Genomic DNA, 25,312 nt, shown 5'->3' on the forward strand with positions numbered 1-25,312 from the left:
TGTCTACATCTATGTCTACATCTATGTCTACATCTACATCTATGTCTACATCTATGTCTACATCTATGTCTACATCTACATCTATGTCTACATCTATGTCTACATCTACATCTATGTCTACATCTATGTCTACATCTATGTCTACATCTATGTCTACATCTACATCTATGTCTACATCTACATCTATGTCTACATCTATGTCTACATCTACATCTATGTCTACATCTACATCTATGTCTACATCTATGTCTACATCTATGTCTACATCTATGTCTACATCTATGTCTACATCTACATCTATGTCTACATCTATGTCTACATCTATGTCTACATCTATGTCTACATCTACATCTATGTCTACATCTATGTCTACATCTATGTCTACATCTATGTCTACATCTACATCTATGTCTACATCTATGTCTACATCTATGTCTGACCGTATTTTCACCACTGTTGTCTTTTCTCTCCCAACAGACGGACTTTGAGAAAGACGTTGACATCGCCTGTCGATCAGGTAACAAACAGACAGGTGTCACGTTCAATTAATGAGCTCCTGATTACATTGCCTATTGAAATTAAAGCCCTAAATGGGAATAGGGGTGCCATTTGGGACACAGATGAGGAGTGATAAAGGGGAGGCTTCAGTGAAAAAAGAGAATTTGTTAGGTGTCAGAAAGCCGGCTAGCTTTCTGTGTGGGATGAAACACATTGTTTGATATCAAAGAGAAGGGTAAGATAGAGTGGGAGAGTCGTGAATTTGAATAATAATGACAGCGCTTATCATTTTAAACATCCCTTTGTACTTGTTGTTCATTAACAAAATGGCCGATGGGAAAGCATTGCACTGTAGCCCTGCTTTCATTGGTTTTGTTGATGACTCATGTTTAAAGTATTGTGTTTTTAAGAGTGTGTAAGGTGTCCAATCACAAACACATATTTTGACCAATAGGTAAATGTTCATTGTGTAAATAGTCCTCTAACAAAACCAATGGTTCTAACCTCATGTCTCTATCATAATCCGTTCCAAATTGATTGGAGTTTTTACCCTTGTAGGATGGTGAAGATTTGGGTGACTAAATCAATGGAGGCCTGAGAAAAAAAGTGGTCTAAATTTTTTTATTTATTTGACCTTTATTTAACCAGGCAAGTCAGTTAACATATTCTTATTCTTATTCTTACTCATATTTTTATTCTTATTTTCAATGACGGCCTGGGAACAGTGGGTTAACTGCCTGTTCAGGGGCAGAACGACAGATTTGTACCATGTCAGCTCGGGGGTTTGAACTCGCAACCTTCCGGTTACTAGTCCAACGCTCTAACCACTAGGCTACGCTGGAAAATAACTTTGTTGGATGCTGTGAGAGAATTAAGGCTAACTGACAGTCAGCTGTGACAGAGCCTGGACTCGAACCCAGAATCTCTGGTGGCTCAGCTAGCACTGCAATGTTGTGCCTTAGACCACTGTGCCACTCAGGAGGCCTGACTGCAACATTCCAACAGTGTAATTAATATATTTGATATATGCTATCACAAAAATAAACATTTGGGTAACATTAGAATACAATTTGTGTTTTCTATTTGAAATAACACAATGGCGTTTTCATTAGTTGAAGTTACTGTAGGCTAAATGTAACATATATATATATATAATTGTTCAATCAATTCTATTTGTGGAGTACCTTTGTAACAACTGTGAAACAGAATGAATATTTCATTTGAACATGATAACAGCCTCATCATTCTGATGGAAGCTCAGTAGTCAACATCATGGCGCTTATAACGCCAGGGTAGTGGGTTCGATCTTGATGGACCAGCCTCAATATCATTATAAGGTCTTGATGAAACACATGACTCATTATAAGGCTTTGGAAAAAGCGTCTGCTAAATGGCATATATTATATCAACATCATTATAAGACCTTGATGGAAACATCAGTAGCCTCGACATCATTATAAGACCTTGATGGAAACATCAGTAGCCTCAACATCATTATAAGGCCTTGATGAAAACAACAGTAGCCTCAACATCATTATAAGGCCTTGATGAAAACAACAGTAGCCTCAACATCATTATAAGGTCTTGATGGAAACAACAGTAGCCTCAACATCATCATAAGGCCTTGATGAAAACAACAGTAGCCTCAACATCATCATAAGGCCTTGATGAAAACAACAGTAGCCTCAACATCATCATAAGGTCTTGATGAAAACAACAGTAGCCTCAACATCATCATAAGGCCTTGATGAAAACAACAGTAGCCTCAACATCATCATAAGGCCTTGATGAAAACAACAGTAGCCTCAACATCATCATACGGCCTTGATGAAAACATCAGTAGCCTCAACATCATCATAAGGTCTTGATGAAAACAACAGTAGCCTCAATATCATCATAAGGTCTTGATAAATCGTGAAACTCGGCACAAAAGCAGTAAAGGCATTATAATGAATATAAGTTTAAAAAAATAATCCAATTATTGTCAGCTCGTTCTTGTGTACATCTTTTCGCAACGGCATCAGTTGGATTTAATTTAGCTGTTATTCCTTGTCCTAACAATAAACACAATTTGAGTACCTTTCACTTGCTTGACACACTTTGACATGCCTTTGTTTGGTTGTAGTTGGTAATAGTCTCTGGTTTTCTCTTTATTGTGTCCAATTGTCTTGTCATTCTTCCACACCGTTGTACCACAACACCACGGCTGTGCCAGTGCCTTATTCTGCACAGAGGAAGGGAGCTCCGGACTCACTTTGTTCATAGTGCCGGCCAGACTTGTTTTCTTTTCAAGCTTGTTGTTCACCAATGACAGTGAAGTGAAGACATTTTCCATGGTGACATTGCTCCCCTTGCCAACCTGGGGTTTATTTTTTAACATCTAATTGACTAGGCAAGTCAGTTAAGAAAACAATGTTATTTACAACTACAGCCTGGGAACAGTGGATTTAACTGCCTTGTTCAGGAGCAGAATGACAGAGTTTTACCTTGTCAGCTCAAGGATTTGATGTAGCAACTTTTTGGTTACTGGCCCAATGCTCTAACCACTAGGCTACCTTCACGCCCCGAAGGTTCCACTAGCCTCATCACCACATTCTCCGACACTTGCGCCTGCTGCCCGATGTGGATATTTTCCCAGATATTGAAAGCCATTCAGCATTTACACTACCGTTCAAAAGTTTGGGGTCACTTAGAAATGTCATTGTTTTTGAAAGAAAAGCAATTTTTGGTCCATTAAAATAACATCATATTGATCAGAAATACAGTGTAGACATTGTTAATGTTGTAAATGACTATTGTAGCTGGAAACGGCTGATTTTTAATAGAATATCTACATAGGCGTACAGAGGCCCATTATCAGCAACTATCACTCCTGTGTTCCAATGGCACGTTGTGTTAGCTAATCCAAGTTTATCATTTTAAAAGGCTAATTGATTATTAGAAAACCCTTTTGCGTGTATGTTAGCACAGCTGAAAACTGTTGTCCTGCTTAAAGAAGCAATAAAACTGGCCTTTTTTAGACGAGTTGAGTATCTGGAGCATCAGCATTTGTGGGTTCGATTACAGGCTCAAAATGGCCAGAAACAAATAATTTTCTTCTGAAACTCGTCAGTCTATTCTTGTACTATTTAATGAGGCTGCCAGTTGAGTACTTGTGAGGCGTCTGTTTCTCAAACTAGACATTAATGTACTTGTCCTCAAAAAATTGCTTTTCTTTCAAAAACAAGGACATATTTAAGTGACCCCAAACTTTTGAACGGTAGTGGATAATTACGCATGCTCTCCCTGTGTAGCCTACTCTAATTACGCATGCTCTCCCTGTGTAGCCTACTCCAAGTAGTCCAGAGTAAACTGATAAGACTGCTTTAATTTGGTGAACTGATAGAGGTAACATACCATTTTCAGATTAGGCCTATAATTAGAATAGATCATTACAATAGAATGGTCCGCCCTGTTCTTCATTCACAATTGGTGATTACATAATTATTCATTGTTCGCTTCCCCTCACTTATCAACTCCCCCATACTTTACTTAATTTATTTAATTTGTTGTTATATGTGTGAAATTAGTTTAGGTATAGTTTAGGTTCAGTTTTCAGGCAAATGTGGAGTGATTATCAGCTGGGCAGTGGAGTGGAGCAGGCCCTACTGTTGGGAGAAGGAGGGGCAACAGGCCCTACTGTTGGGAGAAGGAGTGGAGCAGGCCCTACTGTTGGGAGAAGGAGTGGAGCATGCCCTACTGTTGGGAGAAGGAGTGGAGCAGGCCCTACTGTTGGGAGAAGGAGTGGAGCAGGCCCTACTGTTGGGAGAAGAAGTGGAGCAGGCCCTACTGTTGGGAGAAGGAGTGGAGCAGGCCCTACTGTTGGGAGAAGGAGTGGAGCAGGCCCTACTGTTGGGAGAAGGAGTGGAGCAGGCCCTACTGTTGGGAGAAGGAGTAGAGCAGGCCCTACTGTTGGGAGAAGGAGTGAAGCAGGCCCTACTGTTGGGAGAAGGAGTGAAGCAGGCCCTAATGTTGGGAGAAGGAGTGAAGCAGGCCCTACTGTTGGGAGAAGGAGTGGAGCAGGCCCTACTGTTGGGAGAAGGAGTGAAGCAGGCCCTACTGTTGGGAGAAGGAGTGGAGCAGGCCCTACTGTTGGGAGAAGGAGTGGAGCAGGCCCTACTGTTGGGAGAAGGAGTGGAGCAGGCCCTACTGTTGGGAGAAGGAGTGGAGCAGGCCCTACTGTTGGGAGAAGGAGTGGAGCAGGCCCTACTGTTGGGAGAAGGAGTGAAGCAGGCCCTACTGTTGGGAGAAGGAGTGGAGCAGGCCCTACTGTTGGGACTGTTGGGAGAAGGAGTGAAGCAGGCCCTACTGTTGGGAGAAGGAGTGAAGCAGGCCCTACTGTTGGGAGAAGGAGTGGAGCAGGCCCTACTGTTGGGAGAAGGAGTGAAGCAGGCCCTACTGTCAAAAGTTTGGACACACCGAGTCATTCAAGGGTTTTTCTTTATTTTTTAATTTTCTAAATTGTAGAATTGTTTTGAATACATCAAAACTATGAAATAACACATGAAGCAGGCCCTACTGTTGGGAGAAGGAGTGGAGCAGGCCCTACTGTTGGGAGAAGGAGTGGAGCAGGCCCTACTGTTGGGAGAAGGCCCTACTGTTGAAGCAGGCCCTACTGTTGGGAGAAGGAGTGGAGAAGGCCCTACTGTTGGGAGAAGGAGTGGAGCAGGCCCTACTGTTGGGAGAAGGAGTGGAGCAGGCCCTACTGTTGGGAGAAGGAGTGGAGCAGGCCCTACTGTTGGGAGAAGGAGTGGAGCAGGCCCTACTGTTGGGAGAAGGAGTGGAGCAGGCCCTACTGTTGGGAGAAGGAGTGGAGAAGGCCCTACTGTTGGGAGAAGGAGTGGAGCAGGCCCTACTGTTGGGAGAAGGAGTGGAGCAGGCCCTACTGTTGGGAGAAGGAGTGGAGCAGGCCCTACTGTTGGGAGAAGGAGGGGCAACATGCCCTACTGTTGGGAGAAGGAGGGGCAACAGGGGAAAACCTTTCCAAAAAATGACATTCTTAAAACTGGTTATAACTCCAGTTCTGTTGTTGATATTAAGACTTAAAGACTTAAAACATGGCAGAGTAATATACAAATGTATAAATCATGAGCAGTCATAATGACTGCTTTAGCGGTTCTAAAAAAAACTCAAATCCAAATTCTGCCTGGAATCTATCTGGAATAACACCAGGAATACATAATAACTGTGCCAAGAATATATACCAGGAATAATCCCTCGCCTGCCTGCCCATCCTTCTGGCCATGGAGTCATACCACCTCCACCTCCATCACCCTCTACCCTCTACCCCCTACCCTCTACCCCACCCCCTACCCCTACTCTCTACCCCCACCCCCTACTCCCACCCCTACCCTCTACCCCTACCCCCTATCCTCTACCTCACCCCCTCCCCCTACCCTCTACCCCTACCCTATACCCCCCCACCCCTACACCCTACCCTCTACACCTACCCCTACCCCTACCCCCACCCCCTACCCCTACCCCTACCCCTACCCCTACCCCTACCCTCTACCCCTACCCTCTACCCCCTACCCTCCCTCCTTCCTCTCTCTCTCTGCACCACCGTTTATCTCCCTGCTCCACTCTGTGGTGATTCAGGCTGAAAACAAAAAGGGAAGTGTTATGTTTTCTGTTTCTGGCCGTGCTGCGCTGCGCTGCTCTGCTCTGCTATGCTCTGCTCTGGGCTGGACACACACATACACACACACACACACACACACACACACACACACACACACACACACACACACACACACACACACACACACACACACACACACACACACACACACACACACACACACACACACACACACACACACACACACACACACACAAACACACACTGCTGACCTTGTGTTCTCCTTGCAGCCTGTTGGTTTTCAAACAGGCAATTCCCCTGTGGAGGATTCAGAAGGCCAAGATTAAAATGGCCGCAAATGCATCCCAAATGGCACCCTATTCCCTTCCTAGTGCACTACTTTTACCAGGACCAATAGGGACCAGCTCTCATCAAAAGTAGTGCATTATGTAGTGAATATGCTACCATTTGGGACGCAGACATCAGCTCTGCAGCGGTGGAGAGATGCACAGAGAACAGCAGTACAGGCTGTTCTGTCCCCAAACAGAGGGTATTTCTGACTTCTGACAAGGGAGCTTTTGAACAAAAAGCTAGCCTCTCCTGGTTATGTGTCTGGGGTTTTGAGGGTTTTCCAAGGTGAACCAAACCGTAATAAGATAAAAAGGTGTCTTAGGTATCCGGGATTTCAGGTGGAATTTGAGGAAAGTCCTCCTCAGAGGCTTGTCGGCTCAGTACTTAGTTATATCAGGAACATCTAATCCTCTATAGTGGCTCTTTTGAAGTAGTGTCCCTGCGTCCTATTTGAAGAGATCGGTAGTCAAGTTTTGTCTATTTCTTCCCAGCTGTATGAGGAAATAGTCATTACACTGTAAAATGGGCACATCCGGTTCATTGTTTCAATTTGTGCGAAGTGTCCTGGCATTATTATTTAAATTCTTTGTTTTTACATATATTCATCAAAAGGAAATGCAACAATGGTCTGAAATCGGAATGATTTAAAATAAGCATACAATATGAAATAAACAGATCATACAGAACAGACTGACATTAGTTCTCAGTATGGTGCATTCATTCCACTAACCACCCTGTCTGTCAGTATGGTGTATTCATTCCACTAACTCCCCTGTCTGTCAGTATGGTGCATTCATTCCACTAACCACCCTGTCTGTCAGTATGGTGCATTCATTCCACTAACCACCCTGTCTGTCAGTATGGTGCATTCATTCCCCACTAACTCCCCTGTCTGTCAGTATGGTGTATTCATTCCCCACTAACTCCCCTTTCTCTCCTCTCCACAGCTCTCCACAAAGACATGGGTTCTTGCCGCGCGGCGACCATCACCGGCACCCTATCCCGCATCTCTCTGAATGACGAGGAGGATGAGAAGGGTCCCGAGGGGCTCAACTACTCCACCTTACCCGGCAACATCATCTCCAAGGTGATGATCCAGCAGCCCGGCATGCACATGGGCCCCATGGGGGACATGGGTGAGGGTTGCCTGGGCGACAGCGTGTCCGACATGCGCCGCACCGTCTACCTGTGCACCGATGATGCTCTCCGTCAGTCCGACCAGGATATGGGCGGGCACGGGCATGGCGGGATGGGCAGTGGCCACGACATGGGCAACATGGGCGGTATGGGTGGTATGGGCGGACATTCACCCCAAAGCCAGATGATGGAGACAGACTACATCGTGATGCCACGAGCTTCGGCGGCGGCAGCAGGATCTGGGAACTGTAACACACTTCCCACTCTCCTGAAGGACGATAGCTCCACCAAGATGAACATGGGCCTGGGCATGGGAGATACGCTGCCCCATGATAGGATGATGCAACACTACAAGATGGCACCGGACTTCAACATGAGCCCGACGGGGATGGGCGGGATTGGGGTCATGGAGCACATGAACATGGGGGTGAACATGGATCAGAACCTACAGCAGCAGTATGGGTCAGGAGGAGGACAGGAACATATGCAGCAGAACCTGCCCTTTGAACCCCGAACCGCTGTCAAGAACTTCCTGGCTGAGATGGAAGAGACTGGAGGGCTGTCGAGGAGCGAGACGGGATCCACCATATCAATGAGCTCCTTAGAGGTAGGCTGGAGTGGAGAAGACTGTTGAAGTGTTGATTTAACCTTAGAGGTAGGCTGGAGTGGAGAAGACTGTTGAAGTGTTGATTTAACCTTAGAGGTAGGCTGGAGTGGAGAAGACTGTTGAAGTGTTGATTTAACCTTAGAGGTAGGCTGGAGTGGAGAAGACTGTTGAAGTGTTGATTTAACCTTAGAGGTAGACTGGAGTGGAGAAGACTGTTGAAGTGTTGGTTAACCTTAGAGGTAGGCTGGAGTGGAGAAGACTGTTGAAGTGTTGATTTGACCTTGGAGGTAGGCTGGAGTGGAGAAGACTGTTGAAGTGTTGGTTTGACCTTAGAGGTAGACTGGAGTGGAGAAGACTGTTGAAGTGTTGGATAACCTTAGAGGTAGGCTGGAGTGGAGAAGACTGTTGAAGTGTTGATTTAACCTTAGAGGTAGGCTGGAGTGGAGAAGACTGTTGAAGTGTTGATTTAACCTTAGAGGTAGGCTGGAGTGGAGAAGACTGTTGAAGTGTTGATTTAACCTTAGAGGTAGGCTGGAGTGGAGAAGACTGTTGAAGTGTTGATTTAACCTTTGAGGTAGGCTGGAGTGGAGAAGACTGTTGAAGTGTTGATTTAACCTTAGAGGTAGGCTGGAGTGGAGAAGACTGTTGAAGTGTTGATTTAACCTTAGAGGTAGGCTGGAGTGGAGAAGACTGTTGAAGTGTTGATTTAACCTTAGAGTTAGGCTGGAGTGGAGAAGACTGTTTAGGTGTTGATTTAACCTTAGAGGTAGGCTGGAGTGGAGAAGACTGTTGAAGTGTTGATTTAACCTTAGAGGTAGGCTGGAGTGGAGAAGACTGTTGAAGTGTTGGATAACCTTAGAGGTAGGCTGGAGTGGAGAAGACTGTTGAAGTGTTGATTTAACCTTAGAGGTAGGCTGGAGTGGAGAAGACTGTTGAAGTGTTGATAACCTTAGAGGTAGGCTGGAGTGGAGAAGAGAGTGTTGGTTAACCTTAGGCTGGAGTGGAGAAGACTGTTGAAGTGTTGGTTAACCTTAGAGGTAGGCTGGAGTGGAGAAGACTGTTGAAGTGTTGGTTAACCTTAGAGGTAGGCTGGAGTGGAGAAGACTGTTGAAGTGTTGGATAACCTTAGAGCTAGGCTGGAGTGGAGAAGACTGTTGAAGTGTTGGATAACCTTAGAGGTAGGCTGGAGTGGAGAAGACTGTTGAAGTGTTGGTTAACCTTAGAGGTAGGCTGGAGTGGAGAAGACTGTTGAAGTGTTGGTTAACCTTAGAGGTAGGCTGGAGTGGAGAAGACTGTTGAAGTGTTGATTTAACCTTAGAGGTAGGCTGGAGTGGAGAAGACTGTTGAAGTGTTGATTTAACCTTAGAGGTAGGCTGGAGTGGAGAAGACTGTTGAAGTGTTGGTTAACCTTAGAGGTAGGCTGGAGTGGAGAAGACTGTTGAAGTGTTGGTTAACCTTAGAGGTAGACTGGAGTGGAGAAGACTGTTGAAGTGTTGGTTAACCTTAGAGGTAGGCTGGAGTGGAGAAGACTGTTGAAGTGTTGATTTAACCTTAGAGGTAGGCTGGAGTGGAGAAGACTGTTGAAGTGTTGGATAACCTTAGAGGTAGGCTGGAGTGGAGAAGACTGTTGAAGTGTTGGATAACCTTAGAGGTAGGCTGGAGTGGAGAAGACTGTTGAAGTGTTGGTTAACCTTAGAGGTAGGCTGGAGTGGAGAAGACTGTTGAAGTGTTGGTTAACCTTAGAGGTAGGCTGGAGTGGAGAAGACTGTTGAAGTGTTGATTTAACCTTAGAGGTAGGCTGGAGTGGAGAAGACTGTTGAAGTGTTGATTTAACCTTAGAGGTAGGCTGGAGTGGAGAAGACTGTTGAAGTGTTGATTTAACCTTAGAGTTAGGCTGGAGTGGAGAAGACTGTTGAAGTGTTGGTTAACCTTAGAGGTAGGCTGGAGTGGAGAAGACTGTTGAAGTGTTGATTTAACCTTAGAGGTAGGCTGGAGTGGAGAAGACTGTTGAAGTGTTGGTTAACCTTAGAGGTAGGCTGGAGTGGAGAAGACTGTTGAAGTGTTGGTTTAACCTTAGAGGTAGGCTGGAGTGGAGAAGACTGTTGAAGTGTTGATTTAACCTTAGAGGTAGGCTGGAGTGGAGAAGACTGTTGAAGTGTTGGTTTGACCTTGGAGGTAGGCTGGAGTGGAGAAGACTGTTGAAGTGTTGATTTAACCTTAGAGTTAGGCTGGAGTGGAGAAGACTGTTGGAGTGTTGGTTTGACCTTGGAGGTAGGCTGAAGACTGTTGAAGTGTTTTAACCTTAGAGGTAGGCTGGAGTGGAGAAGACTGTTGAAGTGTTGGTTAACCTTAGAGGTAGGCTGGAGTGGAGAAGACTGTTGAAGTGTTGGATAACCTTAGAGGTAGGCTGGAGTGGAGAAGACTGTTGAAGTGTTGATTTAACCTTAGAGGTAGGCTGGAGTGGAGAAGACTGTTGAAGTGTTGATTTAACCTTAGAGGTAGGCTGGAGTGGAGAAGACTGTTGAAGTGTTGGATAACCTTAGAGGTAGGCTGGAGTGGAGAAGACTGTTGAAGTGTTGATTTAACCTTAGAGGTAGGCTGGAGTGGAGAAGACTGTTGAAGTGTTGATTTAACCTTAGAGGTAGGCTGGAGTGGAGAAGACTGTTGAAGTGTTGATTTGACCTTGGAGGTAGGCTGGAGTGGAGAAGACTGTTGAAGTGTTGGTTTGACCTTAGAGGTAGGCTGGAGTGGAGAAGGCTGTTGAAGTGTTGATTTAACCTTAGATGTAGGCTGGAGTGGAGAAGACTGTTGAAGTGTTGATTTAACCTTAGAGGTAGACTGGAGTGGAGAAGACTGTTGAAGTGTTGATTTAACCTTAGAGGTAGACTGGAGTGGAGAAGACTGTTGAAGTGTTGATTTAACCTTAGAGGTAGGCTGGAGTGGAGAAGACTGTTTAGGTGTTGATTTAACCTTAGAGTTAGGCTGGAGTGGAGAAGACTGTTGAAGTGTTGATTTAACCTTAGATGTAGGCTGGAGTGGAGAAGACTGTTGAAGTGTTGATTTAACCTTAGAGCTAGGCTGGAGTGGAGAAGGCTGTTGAAGTGTTGATTTAACCTTAGAGTTAGGCTGGAGTTGAGAAGACTGTTGAAGTGTTGATTTAACCTTAGAGTTAGGCTGGAGTGGAGAAGACTGTTGAAGTGTTGGATAACCTTAGAGTTAGGCTGGAGTTGAGAAGACTGTTGAAGTGTTGATTTAACCTAGAGCTAGGCTGGAGTGGAGAATACTGTTGAAGTGTTGGTTAACCTTAGAGCTAGGCTGGAGTGGAGAAGACTGTTGAAGTGTTGGTTAACCTTAGAGGTAGGCTGGAGTGGAGAAGACTGTTGAAGTGTTGATTTAACCTTAGAGCTAGGCTGGAGTGGAGAATACTGTTGAAGTGTTGGATAATCTTAGAGGTAGGCTGGAGTGGAGAAGACTGTTGAAGTGTTGATTTAACCTTAGAGCTAGGCTGGAGTGGAGAATACTGTTGAAGTGTTGGATAACCTTAGAGGTAGGCTGGAGTGAGAAGACTGTTGAAGTGTTGATTTAACCTTAGAGCTAGGCTGGAGTGGAGAATACTGTTGAAGTGTTGATTTAACCTTAGAGGTAGGCTGGAGTGGAGAAGACTGTTTAAGTGTTGGATAACCTTAGAGGTAGGCTGGAGTGGAGAAGACTGTTGAAGTGTTGGTTAACCTTAGAGGTAGGCTGGAGTGGAGAAGACTGTTTAAGTGTTGATTTAACCTTAGAGGTAGGCTGGAGTGGAGAAGACTGTTGAAGTGTTGATCACCTTAGAGGTAGGCTGGAGTGGAGAATACTGTTGAAGTGTTGGTTAACCTTAGAGCTAGGCTGGAGAGAAGACTGTTGAAGTGTTGGTTAACCTTAGAGGTAGGCTGGAGTGGAGAAGACTGTTGAAGTGTTGATTTAACCTTAGAGCTAGGCTGGAGTGGAGAATACTGTTGAAGTGTTGGATAACCTAGAGGTAGGCTGGAGTGGAGAAGACTGTTGAAGTGTTGATTTAACCTTAGAGCTAGGCTGGAGTGGAGAATACTGTTGAAGTGTTGGATAACCTTAGAGGTAGGCTGGAGTGGAGAAGACTGTTGAAGTGTTGGTTAACCTTAGAGGTAGGCTGGAGTGGAGAAGACTGTTGAAGTGTTGGTTAACCTTAGAGGTAGGCTGGAGTGGAGAAGACTGTTTAAGTGTTGATTTAACCTTAGAGGTAGGCTGGAGTGGAGAAGACTGTTGAAGTGTTGGTTAACCTTAAGGTAGGCTGGAGTGGAGAAGACTGTTGGAGTGTTGGTTAACCTAGAGGTAGGCTGGAGTGGAGAAGACTGTTGGAGTGTTGGTTAACCTTAGAGGTAGGCTGGAGTGGAGAAGGCTGTTGAAGTGTTGGTTAACCTTAGAGGTAGGCTGGAGTGGAGAAGACTGTTGAAGTGTTGATTTAACCTTAGAGGTAGGCTGGAGTGGAGAAGACTGTTGAAGTGTTGGATAACCTTAGAGCTAGGCTGGAGTGGAGAAGACTGTTGAGTGTTGGTTAACCTTAGAGGTAGGCTGGAGTGAGAAGACTGTTGAAGTGTTGGATAACCTTAGATGTAGGCTGGAGTGGAGAAGACTGTTGAGTGTTGGATAACCTTAGAGGTAGGCTGGAGTGGAGAAGACTGTTGAAGTGTTGGATAACCTTAGAGGTAGGCTGGAGTGGAGAATACTGTTGAAGTGTTGGATAACCTTAGAGTTAGGCTGGAGTTGAGAAGACTGTTGAAGTGTTGATTTAACCTTAGAGCTAGGCTGGAGTGGAGAATACTGTTGAAGTGTTGGTTAACCTTAGAGCTAGGCTGGAGTGGAGAAGACTGTTGAAGTGTTGGTTAACCTTAGAGGTAGGCTGGAGTGGAGAAGACTGTTGAAGTGTTGATTTAACCTTAGAGCTAGGCTGGAGTGGAGAATACTGTTGAAGTGTTGGATAATCTTAGAGGTAGGCTGGAGTGGAGAAGACTGTTGAAGTGTTGATTTAACCTTAGAGCTAGGCTGGAGTGGAGAATACTGTTGAAGTGTTGGATAACCTTAGAGGTAGGCTGGAGTGGAGAAGACTGTTGAAGTGTTGATTTAACCTTAGAGCTAGGCTGGAGTGGAGAATACTGTTGAAGTGTTGATTTAACCTTAGAGGTAGGCTGGAGTGGAGAAGACTGTTTAAGTGTTGGATAACCTTAGAGGTAGGCTGGAGTGGAGAAGACTGTTGAAGTGTTGGTTAACCTTAGAGGTAGGCTGGAGTGGAGAAGACTGTTTAAGTGTTGATTTAACCTTAGAGGTAGGCTGGAGTGAGAAGACTGTTGAAGTGTTGGATCACCTTAGAGGTAGGCTGGAGTGGAGAATACTGTTGAAGTGTTGGTTAACCTTAGAGGTAGACTGGAGTGGAGAAGACTGTTGAAGTGTTGGTTAACCTTAGAGGTAGACTGGAGTGGAGAAGACTGTTGAAGTGTTGATTTAACCTTAGAGGTAGGCTGGAGTGGAGAAGACTGTTGAAGTGTTGGATAACCTTAGAGGTAGACTGGAGTGGAGAAGACTGTTGAAGTGTTGATTTAACCTTAGAGGTAGGCTGGAGTGGAGAAGACTGTTGAAGTGTTGGATAACCTTAGAGGTAGGCTGGAGTGGAGAAGACTGTTGAAGTGTTGGTTAACCTTAGAGGTAGGCTGGAGTGGAGAAGACTGTTGAAGTGTTGGATAACCTTAGAGGTAGGCTGGAGTGAGAAGACTGTTTAAGTGTTGATTTAACCTTAGATGTAGACTGGAGTGGAGAAGACTGTTGAAGTGTTGGTTAACCTTAGAGGTAGGCTGGAGTGGAGAAGACTGTTGAAGTGTTGGATAACCTTAGAGGTAGGCTGGAGTGGAGAAGACTGTTGAAGTGTTGGTTAACCTTAGAGGTAGGCTGGAGTGGAGAAGACTGTTGAAGTGTTGATTTAACCTTAGAGGTAGGCTGGAGTGGAGAAGACTGTTGAAGTGTTGGATAACCTTAGAGGTAGGCTGGAGTGGAGAAGACTGTTTAAGTGTTGATTTAACCTTAGAGGTAGGCTGGAGTGGAGAAGACTGTTGAAGTGTTGGTTAACCTTAGAGGTAGGCTGGAGTGGAGAAGACTGTTGAAGTGTTGATTTAACCTTAGAGGTAGGCTGGAGTGGAGAAGACTGTTGAAGTGTTGGATAACCTTAGAGGTAGGCTGGAGTGGAGAAGACTGTTGAAGTGTTGGTTAACCTTAGAGGTAGGCTGGAGTGGAGAAGACTGTTGAAGTGTTGGTTAACCTTAGAGGTAGGCTGGAGTGGAGAAGACTGTTGAAGTGTTGGTTTGACCTTAGAGGTAGGCTGGAGTGGAGAAGACTGTTGAAGTGTTGATTTAACCTTAGAGGTAGGCTGGAGTGGAGAAGACTGTTGAAGTGTTGGATAACCTTAGAGGTAGGCTGGAGTGGAGAAGACTGTTGAAGTGTTGGTTAACCTTAGAGGTAGGCTGGAGTGGAGAAGACTGTTGAAGTGTTGGATAACCTTAGAGGTAGGCTGGAGTGGAGAAGACTGTTGAAGTGTTGATTTAACCTTAGAGCTAGGCTGGAGTGGAGAAGACTGTTGAAGTGTTGATTTAACCTTAGAGGTAGGCTGGAGTGGAGAAGACTGTTGAAGTGTTGGATAACCTTAGAGGTAGGCTGGAGTGGAGAAGACTGTTGAAGTGTTGGTTAACCTTAGAGGTAGGCTGGAGTGGAGAAGACTGTTTAAGTGTTGATTTAACCTTAGAGGTAGGCTGGAGTGGAGAAGACTGTTGAAGTGTTGGATCACCTTAGAGGTAGGCTGGAGTGGAGAATACTGTTGAAGTGTTGGTTAACCTTAGAGCTAGGCTGGAGTGGAGAAGACTGTTGAAGTGTTGGTTAACCTTAGAGGTAGGCTGGAGTGGAGAAGACTGTTGAAGTGTTGATTTAACCTTAGAGCTAGGCTGGAGTGGAGAATACTGTTGAAGTGTTGGATAACCTTAGAGGTAGGCTGGAGTGGAGAAGACTGTTGAAGTGTTGATTTAACCTTAGAGGTAGGCTGGAGTGGAGAAGACTGTTGAAGTGTTGGATCACCTTAGAGGTAGGCTGGAGTGGAGAATACTGTTGAAGTGTTGGTTAACCTTAGAGCTAGGCTGGAGTGGAGAAGACTGTTGAAGTGTTGATTTAACCTTAGAGCTAGGCTGGAGTGGAGAATACTGTTGAAGTGTTGGATAACCTTAGAGGTAGGCTGGAGTGAGAAGACTGTTGAAGTGTTGGTTAACCTTAGAGGTAGGCTGGAGTGAGAAGACTGTTGAAGTGTTGGTTAACCTTAGAGGTAGGCTGGAGTGGAGAAGACTGTTGAAGTGTTGATTTAACCTTAGAGGTAGGCTGGAGTGGAGAAGACTGTTGAAGTGTTGGTTAACCTTAGAGGTAGGCTGGAGTGGAGAAGACTGTTGAAGTGTTGGATAACCTTAGAGGTAGGCTGGAGTGGAGAAGACTGTTGAAGTGTTGGTTAACCTTAGAGGTAGGCTGGAGTGGAGAAGACTGTTGAAGTGTTGATTTAACCTTAGAGGTAGGCTGGAGTGGAGAAGACTGTTGAAGTGTTGGATAACCTTAGAGGTAGGCTGGAGTGGAGAAGACTGTTTAAGTGTTGATTTAACCTTAGAGGTAGGCTGGAGTGGAGAAGACTGTTGAAGTGTTGGTTAACCTTAGAGGTAGGCTGGAGTGGAGAAGACTGTTGAAGTGTTGATTTAACCTTAGAGGTAGGCTGGAGTGGAGAAGACTGTTGAAGTGTTGGATAACCTTAGAGGTAGGCTGGAGTGGAGAAGACTGTTGAAGTGTTGGTTAACCTTAGAGGTAGGCTGGAGTGGAGAAGACTGTTGAAGTGTTGGTTAACCTTAGAGGTAGGCTGGAGTGGAGAAGGCTGTTGAAGTGTTGGATAACCTTAGAGGTAGGCTGGAGTGGAGAAGACTGTTGAAGTGTTGATTTAACCTTAGAGGTAGGCTGGAGTGGAGAAGACTGTTGAAGTGTTGGATAACCTTAGAGGTAGGCTGGAGTGGAGAAGACTGTTGAAGTGTTGATTTAACCTTAGAGGTAGGCTGGAGTGGAGAAGACTGTTGAAGTGTTGGATAACCTTAGATGTAGGCTGGAGTGGAGAAGACTGTTGAAGTGTTGGATAACCTTAGAGGTAGGCTGGAGTGGAGAAGACTGTTGAAGTGTTGGATAACCTTAGAGGTAGGCTGGAGTGGAGAATACTGTTGAAGTGTTGGATAACCTTAGAGTTAGGCTGGAGTTGAGAAGACTGTTGAAGTGTTGATTTAACCTTAGAGCTAGGCTGGAGTGGAGAATACTGTTGAAGTGTTGGTTAACCTTAGAGCTAGGCTGGAGTGGAGAAGACTGTTGAAGTGTTGGTTAACCTTAGAGGTAGGCTGGAGTGGAGAAGACTGTTGAAGTGTTGATTTAACCTTAGAGCTAGGCTGGAGTGGAGAATACTGTTGAAGTGTTGGATAATCTTAGAGGTAGGCTGGAGTGGAGAAGACTGTTGAAGTGTTGATTTAACCTTAGAGCTAGGCTGGAGTGGAGAATACTGTTGAAGTGTTGGATAACCTTAGAGGTAGGCTGGAGTGGAGAAGACTGTTGAAGTGTTGGTTTAACCTTAGAGGTAGGCTGGAGTGGAGAAGACTGTTGAAGTGTTGGATAACCTTAGAGGTAGGCTGGAGTGGAGAAGACTGTTTGAAGTGTTGATTTAACCTTAGAGGTAGGCTGGAGTGAGAAGACTGTTGAAGTGTTGGTTAACCTTAGAGGTAGGCTGGAGTGGAGAAGACTGTTGAAGTGTTGATTTAACCTTAGAGGTAGGATGGAGTGGAGAAGACTGTTGAAGTGTTGGATAACCTTAGAGGTAGGCTGGAGTGGAGAAGACTGTTGGAGTGTTGGTTAACCTTAGAGGTAGGCTGGAGTGAGAAGACTGTTGGAGTGTTGGTTAACCTTAGAGGTAGGCTGGAGTGGAGAAGGCTGTTGAAGTGTTGGTTAACCTTAGAGGTAGGCTGGAGTGGAGAAGACTGTTGAAGTGTTGATTTAACCTTAGAGGTAGGCTGGAGTGGAGAAGACTGTTGAAGTGTTGGATAACCTTAGAGCTAGGCTGGAGTGGAGAAGACTGTTGGAGTGTTGGTTAACCTTAGAGGTAGGCTGGAGTGGAGAAGACTGTTGAAGTGTTGATAACCTTAGAGGTAGGCTGGAGTGGAGAAGACTGTTGAGTGTTGGATAACCTTAGAGGTAGGCTGGAGTCTAATTAACCTTAGAGGTAGGCTGGAGTGGAGAATACTGTTGAAGTGTTGGATAACCTTAGAGGTAGGCTGGAGTGGAGAAGACTGTTGAAGTGTTGGTTAACCTTAGAGGTAGGCTGGAGTGGAGAAGACTGTTGAAGTGTTGGATTTAACCTTAGAGGTAGGCTGGAGTGGAGAAGACTGTTGAAGTGTTGGTTAACCTTAGAGGTAGGCTGGAGTGGAGAAGACTGTTGAAGTGTTGGTTAACCTTAGAGGTAGACTGGAGTGGAGAAGACTGTTGAAGTGTTGGTTAACCTTAGAGGTAGGCTGGAGTGGAGAAGACTGTTGAAGTGTTGGTTAACCTTAGAGGTAGGCTGGAGTGGAGAAGACTGTTGAAGTGTTGGTTTAAGTAAATTAAGGTTTTGTTTGTTGTTATGTTCCACTGAGAAATTGTGTCAGAGGTAAATACATGAATGAATGTGTAGCTGTGTTCAAGTGAGAAGATCGTCACGTTGTTGCCGTAAACTAAAATGGGCTTATTTTGTCATGGTTAGAATGTTATTTAGTGTTCATTAATATAATTATAATTTCTATAGTATTCAGAAGTTAATGACCCCTCATGTTAACAGACTGTCTAATTATCCGCAATATGTTTGTTTTGTCTTCAGAGAAGAAAATCGCGCTACCAAGATCTGGACTTTGAAGTAAGTCAATTTACTGGTTGGCAAAGTGCATGCTTCAGGCTTTTGTTGTTACATTGAGCATTTGTGTTTGCCCTACCCTTTAATTTACTACTGTTGTTACACTGAGCATTTGTGTTCGCCCTACCCTTTAATTTACTACTGTTGTTACACTGAGCATTTGTGTTCGCCCTACCCTTTAATTTACTACTGTTGTTACACTGAGCATTTGTGTTCGCCCTACCCTTTAATTTACTACTGTTGTTACACTGAGCATTTGTGTTTGCCCTACCCTTTAATTTACTACTGTTGTTACACTGAACATTTGTGTTTGCCCTACCATTTAATTTACTACTGTTGTTACACTGAGCATTTGTGTTCGCCCTACCCTTTAATTTTACTACTACCTTGTGTAGCACTTAAGCTTATTGGAGTAACATGGTTTTGACACAAAACAGATGTATTGATGTGTGGCGTAGTTAAGGTAAAAGCAACGCTGTCAATCTAAACCCGTACAGGGCCGCCAGCAAATCTCCCCCACTCATGTTGTTCCTCTCCATCTCCTACATACATCCATCGGCTATGAGTTGATTTGAAAACTGTTACTCTTTATGAGGTCACATGCACATTTCACACCTGACTTCTGCACTTTTTCTATGGAAAATATGACATTGGCTGACAGCCCAAGACACAAATATCTCACACCACTTCTGTGGGTTTATTCCATTTCTCCATCAAATTTGTGTCATCTGACTATTCTGCATAAATGCAAAAGGTAGATTTGATAATAAAATTGGCCATAAATTATATGTAATTACTCAACTGGCTTACATTATATGCAAAAAAAATCCTTAAAAGACACTGGCCCCTTTAATATGTCTCAGGCTTGCCGTAATACCAGTGGCAGATGAAATGCTATTCAGAAAGGTGTACTGGTTGGAGAGGATAATACATTACATTATAATCTTCATCCTATTATTGGCTTTGATTTCCAAACCAAAAACCAACCCCTTGCCATTGCAGAAAGTCATGCACACCAGGAAAAGACACATGGAGCTGTTCCAAGAACTGAATCAGAAATTTCAAACCCTGGATCGATTTCAAGACATACCAAATATGGGCAGCATGGTGAGTAATAATACCAGGAACAGAAAATCAGCAGTAACAGGAAATGGTGAAGGAGGGAGATGATTGGTCAGCGGTCGTCTGTTGTAGACCAATTACAGAGCTGGAGAAGATCCAGGTGGGGTGATTGGTCGAAGCTGGTGGTTGTCGACCAATTAGAGTACAAAACAAGATAATGTCAGGATAGATAGTCTTTTTTAGATGTCCATCCGCTCAGCAACACACGTAGTGAGTCATTGAGCAAATTAACAGATCCAGTGACATGGCCCTATACCTAGCAGGCCTGCCAGGTGCTACTGGTGAGGGGGTTCAGTGACATGGCCCTATACCTAGCAGGCCTACCAGGTGCTACTGGTGAGGGGGTTCAGTGACATGGCCCTATACCTAGCAGGCCTGCCAGGTGCTACTGGTGAGGGGGTTCAGTGACATGGCCCTATACCTAGCAGGCCTGCCAGCTGCTACTGGTGAGGGGGTTCAGTGACATGGCCCTATACCGAGCAGGCCTGCCAGGTGCTACTGGTGAGGGGGTTCAGTGACATGGCCCTATACCGAGCAGGCCTGCCAGGTGCTACTGGTGAGGGGGTTCAGTGACATGGCCCTATACCTAGCAGGCCTGCCAGGTGCTACTGGTGAGGGGGTTCAGTGACATGGCCCTATACCTAGCAGGCCTGCCAGCTGCTACTGGTGAGGGGGTTCAGTGACATGGCCCTATACCGAGCAGGCCTGCCAGGTGCTACTGGTGAGGGGGTTCAGTGACATGGCCCTATACCTAACAGGCCTGCCAGCTGCTACTGGTAAGGGGGTTCAGTGACATGGCCCTATACCGAGCAGGCCTGCCAGCTGCTACTGGTGAGGGGGTTCAGTGACATGGCCCTATACCTAGCAGGCCTGCCAGCTGCTACTGTGGGGGGACTAGCCTCTAGTTGAGAGACTCTGTCTGAGAGAGGGTAGGCATTATCTCATTTAGGCAGTCTGCAGATTCACTGGCTCTTTCTCAATTAATCTTTCCATATTTCCTTGTATCCTATCTCCTCTCCTCCTTCTCAACCATATTGAAGGAGAAGGTCCAAGGTCCCCCCACTCGGACAAGGATGCAAGGAATCGAGAAAAGGATCCTGCTTGGCTCTCTTTACCACCACCCAGCAAATTGGGGGGGGCAAGGTTAAGACTATGTACCATAGATGTATTGAAGAGAGCCACTGTGAGATGGTTGTCTGTCGTCGTGGTAGTCCATCTGAATTAGAGTTCATCCATTCAAATCCAGATGTGTATCATTCAAGAGACCAGACATGGTCATTCATGATTGATCACTACTGAGTGAATGCTTTCTGCATTGCTTTCTGCACTGTATCCTGGGAAATTGGCCTGTTGACCAAAACACACTCAGGCCTATTGTTGTGTGAGAATAGTGTCAGCTCTGCGGCATGCAAGTAGGCAGGCAGGCAGTTAGCCCCTCGGCCTGCCATGTCATGTAATCTTCTCTCTCTTCTCTCACATTTCAATCAGCCCCACTGCACAGTGTAATTCTCTGCTTGTTGCTTAGTAACCACCACAAGGACATTTATATAGAAAACTACATCCCTTTGTTTTTCTTTTTTTTCTTCTGGAATAAATGTACTGCAGTGTTGGCTGGTCTAGTTGAATAAATGTACTGCAGTATTTGCTGGGCTGGCTGAATAAATGTACTGCAGTGCTGGCTGGTCTAGTTGAATAAATGTACTGCAGTGCTGGCTGGTCTAGTTGAATAAATGTACTGCAGTGCTGACTGGGCTGGCAGATTAAATGTACTGCAGTGCTGGCTGGTCTAGTTGAATAAATGTACTGCAGTGCTGACTGGGCTGGCAGATTAAATGTACTGCAGTGCTGGCTGGGCAGGCTGAACAAATACACTGCAGTGCTGGCTGGGCTGGCTGATTAAATGTACTGCAGTGCTGGCTGGGCTGGCTGATTAAATGTACTGCAGTGCTGGCTGGGCTTGCTGATTAAATGTACTGCAGTGCTGGCTGGGCTGGCTGATTAAATGTACTGCAGTGCTGGCAGGGCTGGCTGATTAAATATACTGCAGTGCTGGCTGGGCTGGCTGATTAAATGTACTGCAGTGCTGGCTGGGCTGGCTGATGAAATGTACTGCAGTACTGGCTAGGCTGGCTGATTTAAATGTACTGCAGTGCTGGCTGATTAAATGTACTGCAGTGCTGGCTGGGCTGGCTGATTAAATGTACTGCAGTGCTGGCTGGGCTGGCTGATTAAATGTACTGCAGTGCTGGCTGGGCTGGCTGATTAAATGTACTGCAGTGCTGGCTGGGCTGGCTGATTAAATGTACTGCAGTGCTGGCTGGGCTGGCTGATTAAATGTACTGCAGTGCTGGCTAGGCTGGCTGATTAAATATACTGCAGTGCTGGCTGGGCTGGCTGATTAAATGTACTGCAGTGCTGGCTGGGCTGGCTGATTAAATGTACTGCAGTGCTGGCTGGGCTGGCTGATTAAATGTACTGCAGTGCTGGCTAGGCTGGCTGATTAATTGTACTGCAGTGCTGGCTAGGCTGGCTGATTAAATGTACTGCAGTGCTGAGTGGGCTGGACTGGCTGATTAAATGTACTGCAGTGCTGAATGGGCTGGACTGGCTGATTAAATGTACTGCAGTGCTGGCTGGACTGGCTGATTAAATGTAGTGCAGTGCTGGCTAGGCTGGCTGATTAAATGTACTGCAGTGCTGGCTGGGCTGGCAGATTAAATGTACTGCAGTGCTGAATGGGCTGGACTGGCAGATTAAATGTACTGCAGTGTTGGCTGGGCTGGCTGATTAAATGTACTGCAGTGCTGGCTGGACTGGCTGATTAAATGTACTGCAGTGCTGGCGAGGCTGGCTGATTAAATGTACTGCAGTGCTGGCTGATTAAATGTACTGCAGTGCTGGCTGGGCTGGCTGATTAAATGTACTGCAGTGCTGGCTGGGCTGGCTGATTAAAACTGCAGTGCTGGCTGGGCTGGCTGATTAAATGTACTGCAGTGCTGGCTGGGCTGGCTGATTAAATGTACTGCAGTGCTGGCTGGGCTGGCTGATTAATTGTACTGCAGTGCTGGCTAGGCTGGCTGATTAAATATACTGCAGTGTTGGCTGGGCTGGCTGATTAAACGTACTGCAGTGCTGGCTGGGCTGGCTGATTAAATGTACTGCAGTGCTGGCTGGGCTGGCTGATTAAATGTACTGCAGTGCTGGCTGGGCTGGCTGATTAAATGTACTGCAGTGCTGGCTAGGCTGGCTGATTAAATGTACTGCAGTGCTGAGTGGGCTGGACTGGCTGATTAAATGTACTGCAGTGCTGAGTGGGCTGGACTGGCTGATTAAATGTACTGCAGTGCTGAATGGGCTGGACTGGCTGATTAAATGTACTGCAGTGCTGGCTGGGCTGGCTGATTAAATGTACTGCAGTGATGGCTAGGCAGGCTGATTAAATGTACTGCAGTGCTGAATGGGCTGGACTGGCTGATTAAATGTACTGCAGTGCTGGCTGGACTGGCTGATTAAATGTAGTGCAGTGCTGGCTTGGCTGGCTGATTAAATGTACTGCAGTGCTGGCGAGGCTGGCTGATTAAATGTACTGCAGTGCTGGCTGGGCTGGCTGATTAAATGTACTGCAGTGCTGGCTGATTAAATGTACTGCAGTGCTGGCTGGGCTGGCTGATTAAATGTACTGCAGTGCTGGCTGGGCTGGCTGATTAAATGTACTGCAGTGATGGCTAGGCTGGCTGATTAAATGTACTGCAGTGCTGGCTGGGCTGGCTGATTAAATGTACTGCAGTGCTGGCTGGGCTGGCTGATTAAATGTACTGCAGTGCTGGCTGGGCTGGCTGATTAAATGTACTGCAGTGATGGCTGGCTGGCTGATTAAATGTACTGCAGTGCTGGCTGGGCTGGCAGATTAAATGTACTGCAGTGCTGGCTGGGCTGGCTGATTAAATGTACTGCAGTGTTGGCTGGGCTGGCTGATTAAATGTACTGCAGTGCTGGCTGGGCTGGCTGATTAAATGTACTGCAGTGCTGGTTGGGCTGGCTGATTAAATGTACTGCAGTGCTGGCTGGGCTGGCTGATTAATTGTACTGCAGTGCTGGCTAGGCTGGCTGATTAAATATACTGCAGTGTTGGCTGGGCTGGCTGATTAAATGTACTGCAGTGCTGGCTGGGCTGGCTGATTAAATGTACTGCAGTGCTGGCTGGGCTGGCTGATTAAATGTACTGCAGTGCTGGCTAGGCTGGCTGATTAATTGTACTGCAGTGCTGGCTAGGCTGGCTGATTAAATGTACTGCAGTGCTGAGTGGGCTGGACTGGCTGATTAAATGTACTGCAGTGCTGGGCTGGACTGGCTGATTAAATGTACTGCAGTGCTGGTTGGGGCTGGCAGTGCTGGCTGGGCTGGCTGATTAAATGCTACTGCAGTGCTGATTAAATGTACTGCAGTGCTGGCTGGGCTGGCTGATTAAATGTACTGCAGTGCTGGCTGGACTGGCTGATTAAATGTATGCAGTGCTGGCTAGGCTGGCTGATTAAATGTACTGCAGTGCTGGCTGGGCTGGCAGATTAAATGTACTGCAGTGCTGAATGGGCTGGACTGGCAGATTAAATGTACTGCAGTGCTGGCTGGGCTGGCTGATTAAATGTACTGCAGTGCTGGCTGGACTGGCTGATTAAATGTACTGCAGTGCTGAGGCTGGCTGGCTGCAGTGCTGGCTGATTAAATGTACTGCAGCTGGCTGATTAAATGTACTGCAGTGCTGGCTGGGCTGGCTGATTAAATGTACTGCAGTGCTGGCTGGGCTGGCTGATTAAAACTGCAGTGCTGGCTGGGCTGGCTGATTAAATGTACTGCAGTGCTGGCTGGGCTGGCTGATTAATTGTACTGCAGTGCTGGCTAGGCTGGCTGATTAAATATACTGCAGTGTTGGCTGGGCTGGCTGATTAAACGTACTGCAGTGCTGGCTGGGCTGGCTGATTAAATGTACTGCAGTGCTGGCTGGGCTGGCTGATTAAATGTACTGCAGTGCTGGCTGGCTGATTAATTGTACTGCAGTGCTGGCTAGGCTGGCTGATTAAATGTACTGCAGTGCTGAACTGGCTGATTAAATGTACTGCAGTGCTGAGTGGGCTGGACTGGCTGATTAAATGTACTGCAGTGCTGGCTGGACTGGCTGATTAAATGTAGTGCAGTGCTGGCTAGGCTGGCTGATTAAATGTACTGCAGTGCTGGCTGGGCTGGCAGATTAAATGTACTGCAGTGCTGAATGGGCTGGACTGGCAGATTAAATGTACTGCAGTGTTGGCTGGGCTGGCTGATTAAATGTACTGCAGTGCTGGCTGGGCTGGCTGATTAAATGTACTGCAGTGCTGGCTGGGCTGGCTGATTAAATGTACTGCAGTGCTGGCTGGGCTGGCTGATTAAATGTACTGCAGTGCTGGCTGATTAAATGTACTGCAGTGCTGGCTGGGCTGGCTGATTAAATGTACTGCAGTGCTGGCTGGGCTGGCTGATTAAATGTACTGCAGTGATGGCTAGGCTGGCTGATTAAATGTACTGCAGTGCTGGCTGGGCTGGCTGATTAAATGTACTGCAGTGCTGGCTGGGCTGGCTGATTAAATGTACTGCAGTGCTGGCTGGGCTGGCTGATTAAATGTACTGCAGTGATGGCTAGGCTGGCTGATTAAATGTACTGCAGTGCTGGCTGGGCTGGCAGATTAAAAAGTGCTGGCTGGGCTGGCTGATTAAATGTACTGCAGTGTTGGCTGGGCTGGCTGATTAAATGTACTGCAGTGCTGGCTGGGCTGGCTGATTAAATGTACTGCAGTGCTGGTTGGGCTGGCTGATTAAATGTACTGCAGTGCTGGCTGGGCTGGCTGATTAATTGTACTGCAGTGCTGGCTAGGCTGGCTGATTAAATATACTGCAGTGTTGGCTGGGCTGGCTGATTAAATGTACTGCAGTGCTGGCTGGGCTGGCTGAT

The 25,312-nt window shown here is 46.1% G+C and overlaps 1 protein-coding gene across 1 annotated transcript in view; it reads left to right on the forward strand.

Moving 5' to 3' along the window:
* Positions 1-25,312, forward strand: part of LOC118382811 (adhesion G protein-coupled receptor B3-like) — a 56,871-nt gene that overhangs the window by 27,543 nt on the left and 4,016 nt on the right. The window contains exons 6-9 of the mRNA XM_052505173.1: positions 478-517; positions 7,417-8,213; positions 18,175-18,210; positions 19,210-19,314. Coding sequence (XP_052361133.1) covers positions 478-517; positions 7,417-8,213; positions 18,175-18,210; positions 19,210-19,314 — 978 coding nt within the window. The remainder of the gene's footprint in view (positions 1-477; positions 518-7,416; positions 8,214-18,174; positions 18,211-19,209; positions 19,315-25,312) is intronic.

This window comes from Oncorhynchus keta, unplaced genomic scaffold (genome assembly GCF_023373465.1).
Source record: "Oncorhynchus keta strain PuntledgeMale-10-30-2019 unplaced genomic scaffold, Oket_V2 Un_contig_22617_pilon_pilon, whole genome shotgun sequence".
NCBI lineage: Eukaryota > Metazoa > Chordata > Actinopteri > Salmoniformes > Salmonidae > Oncorhynchus > Oncorhynchus keta.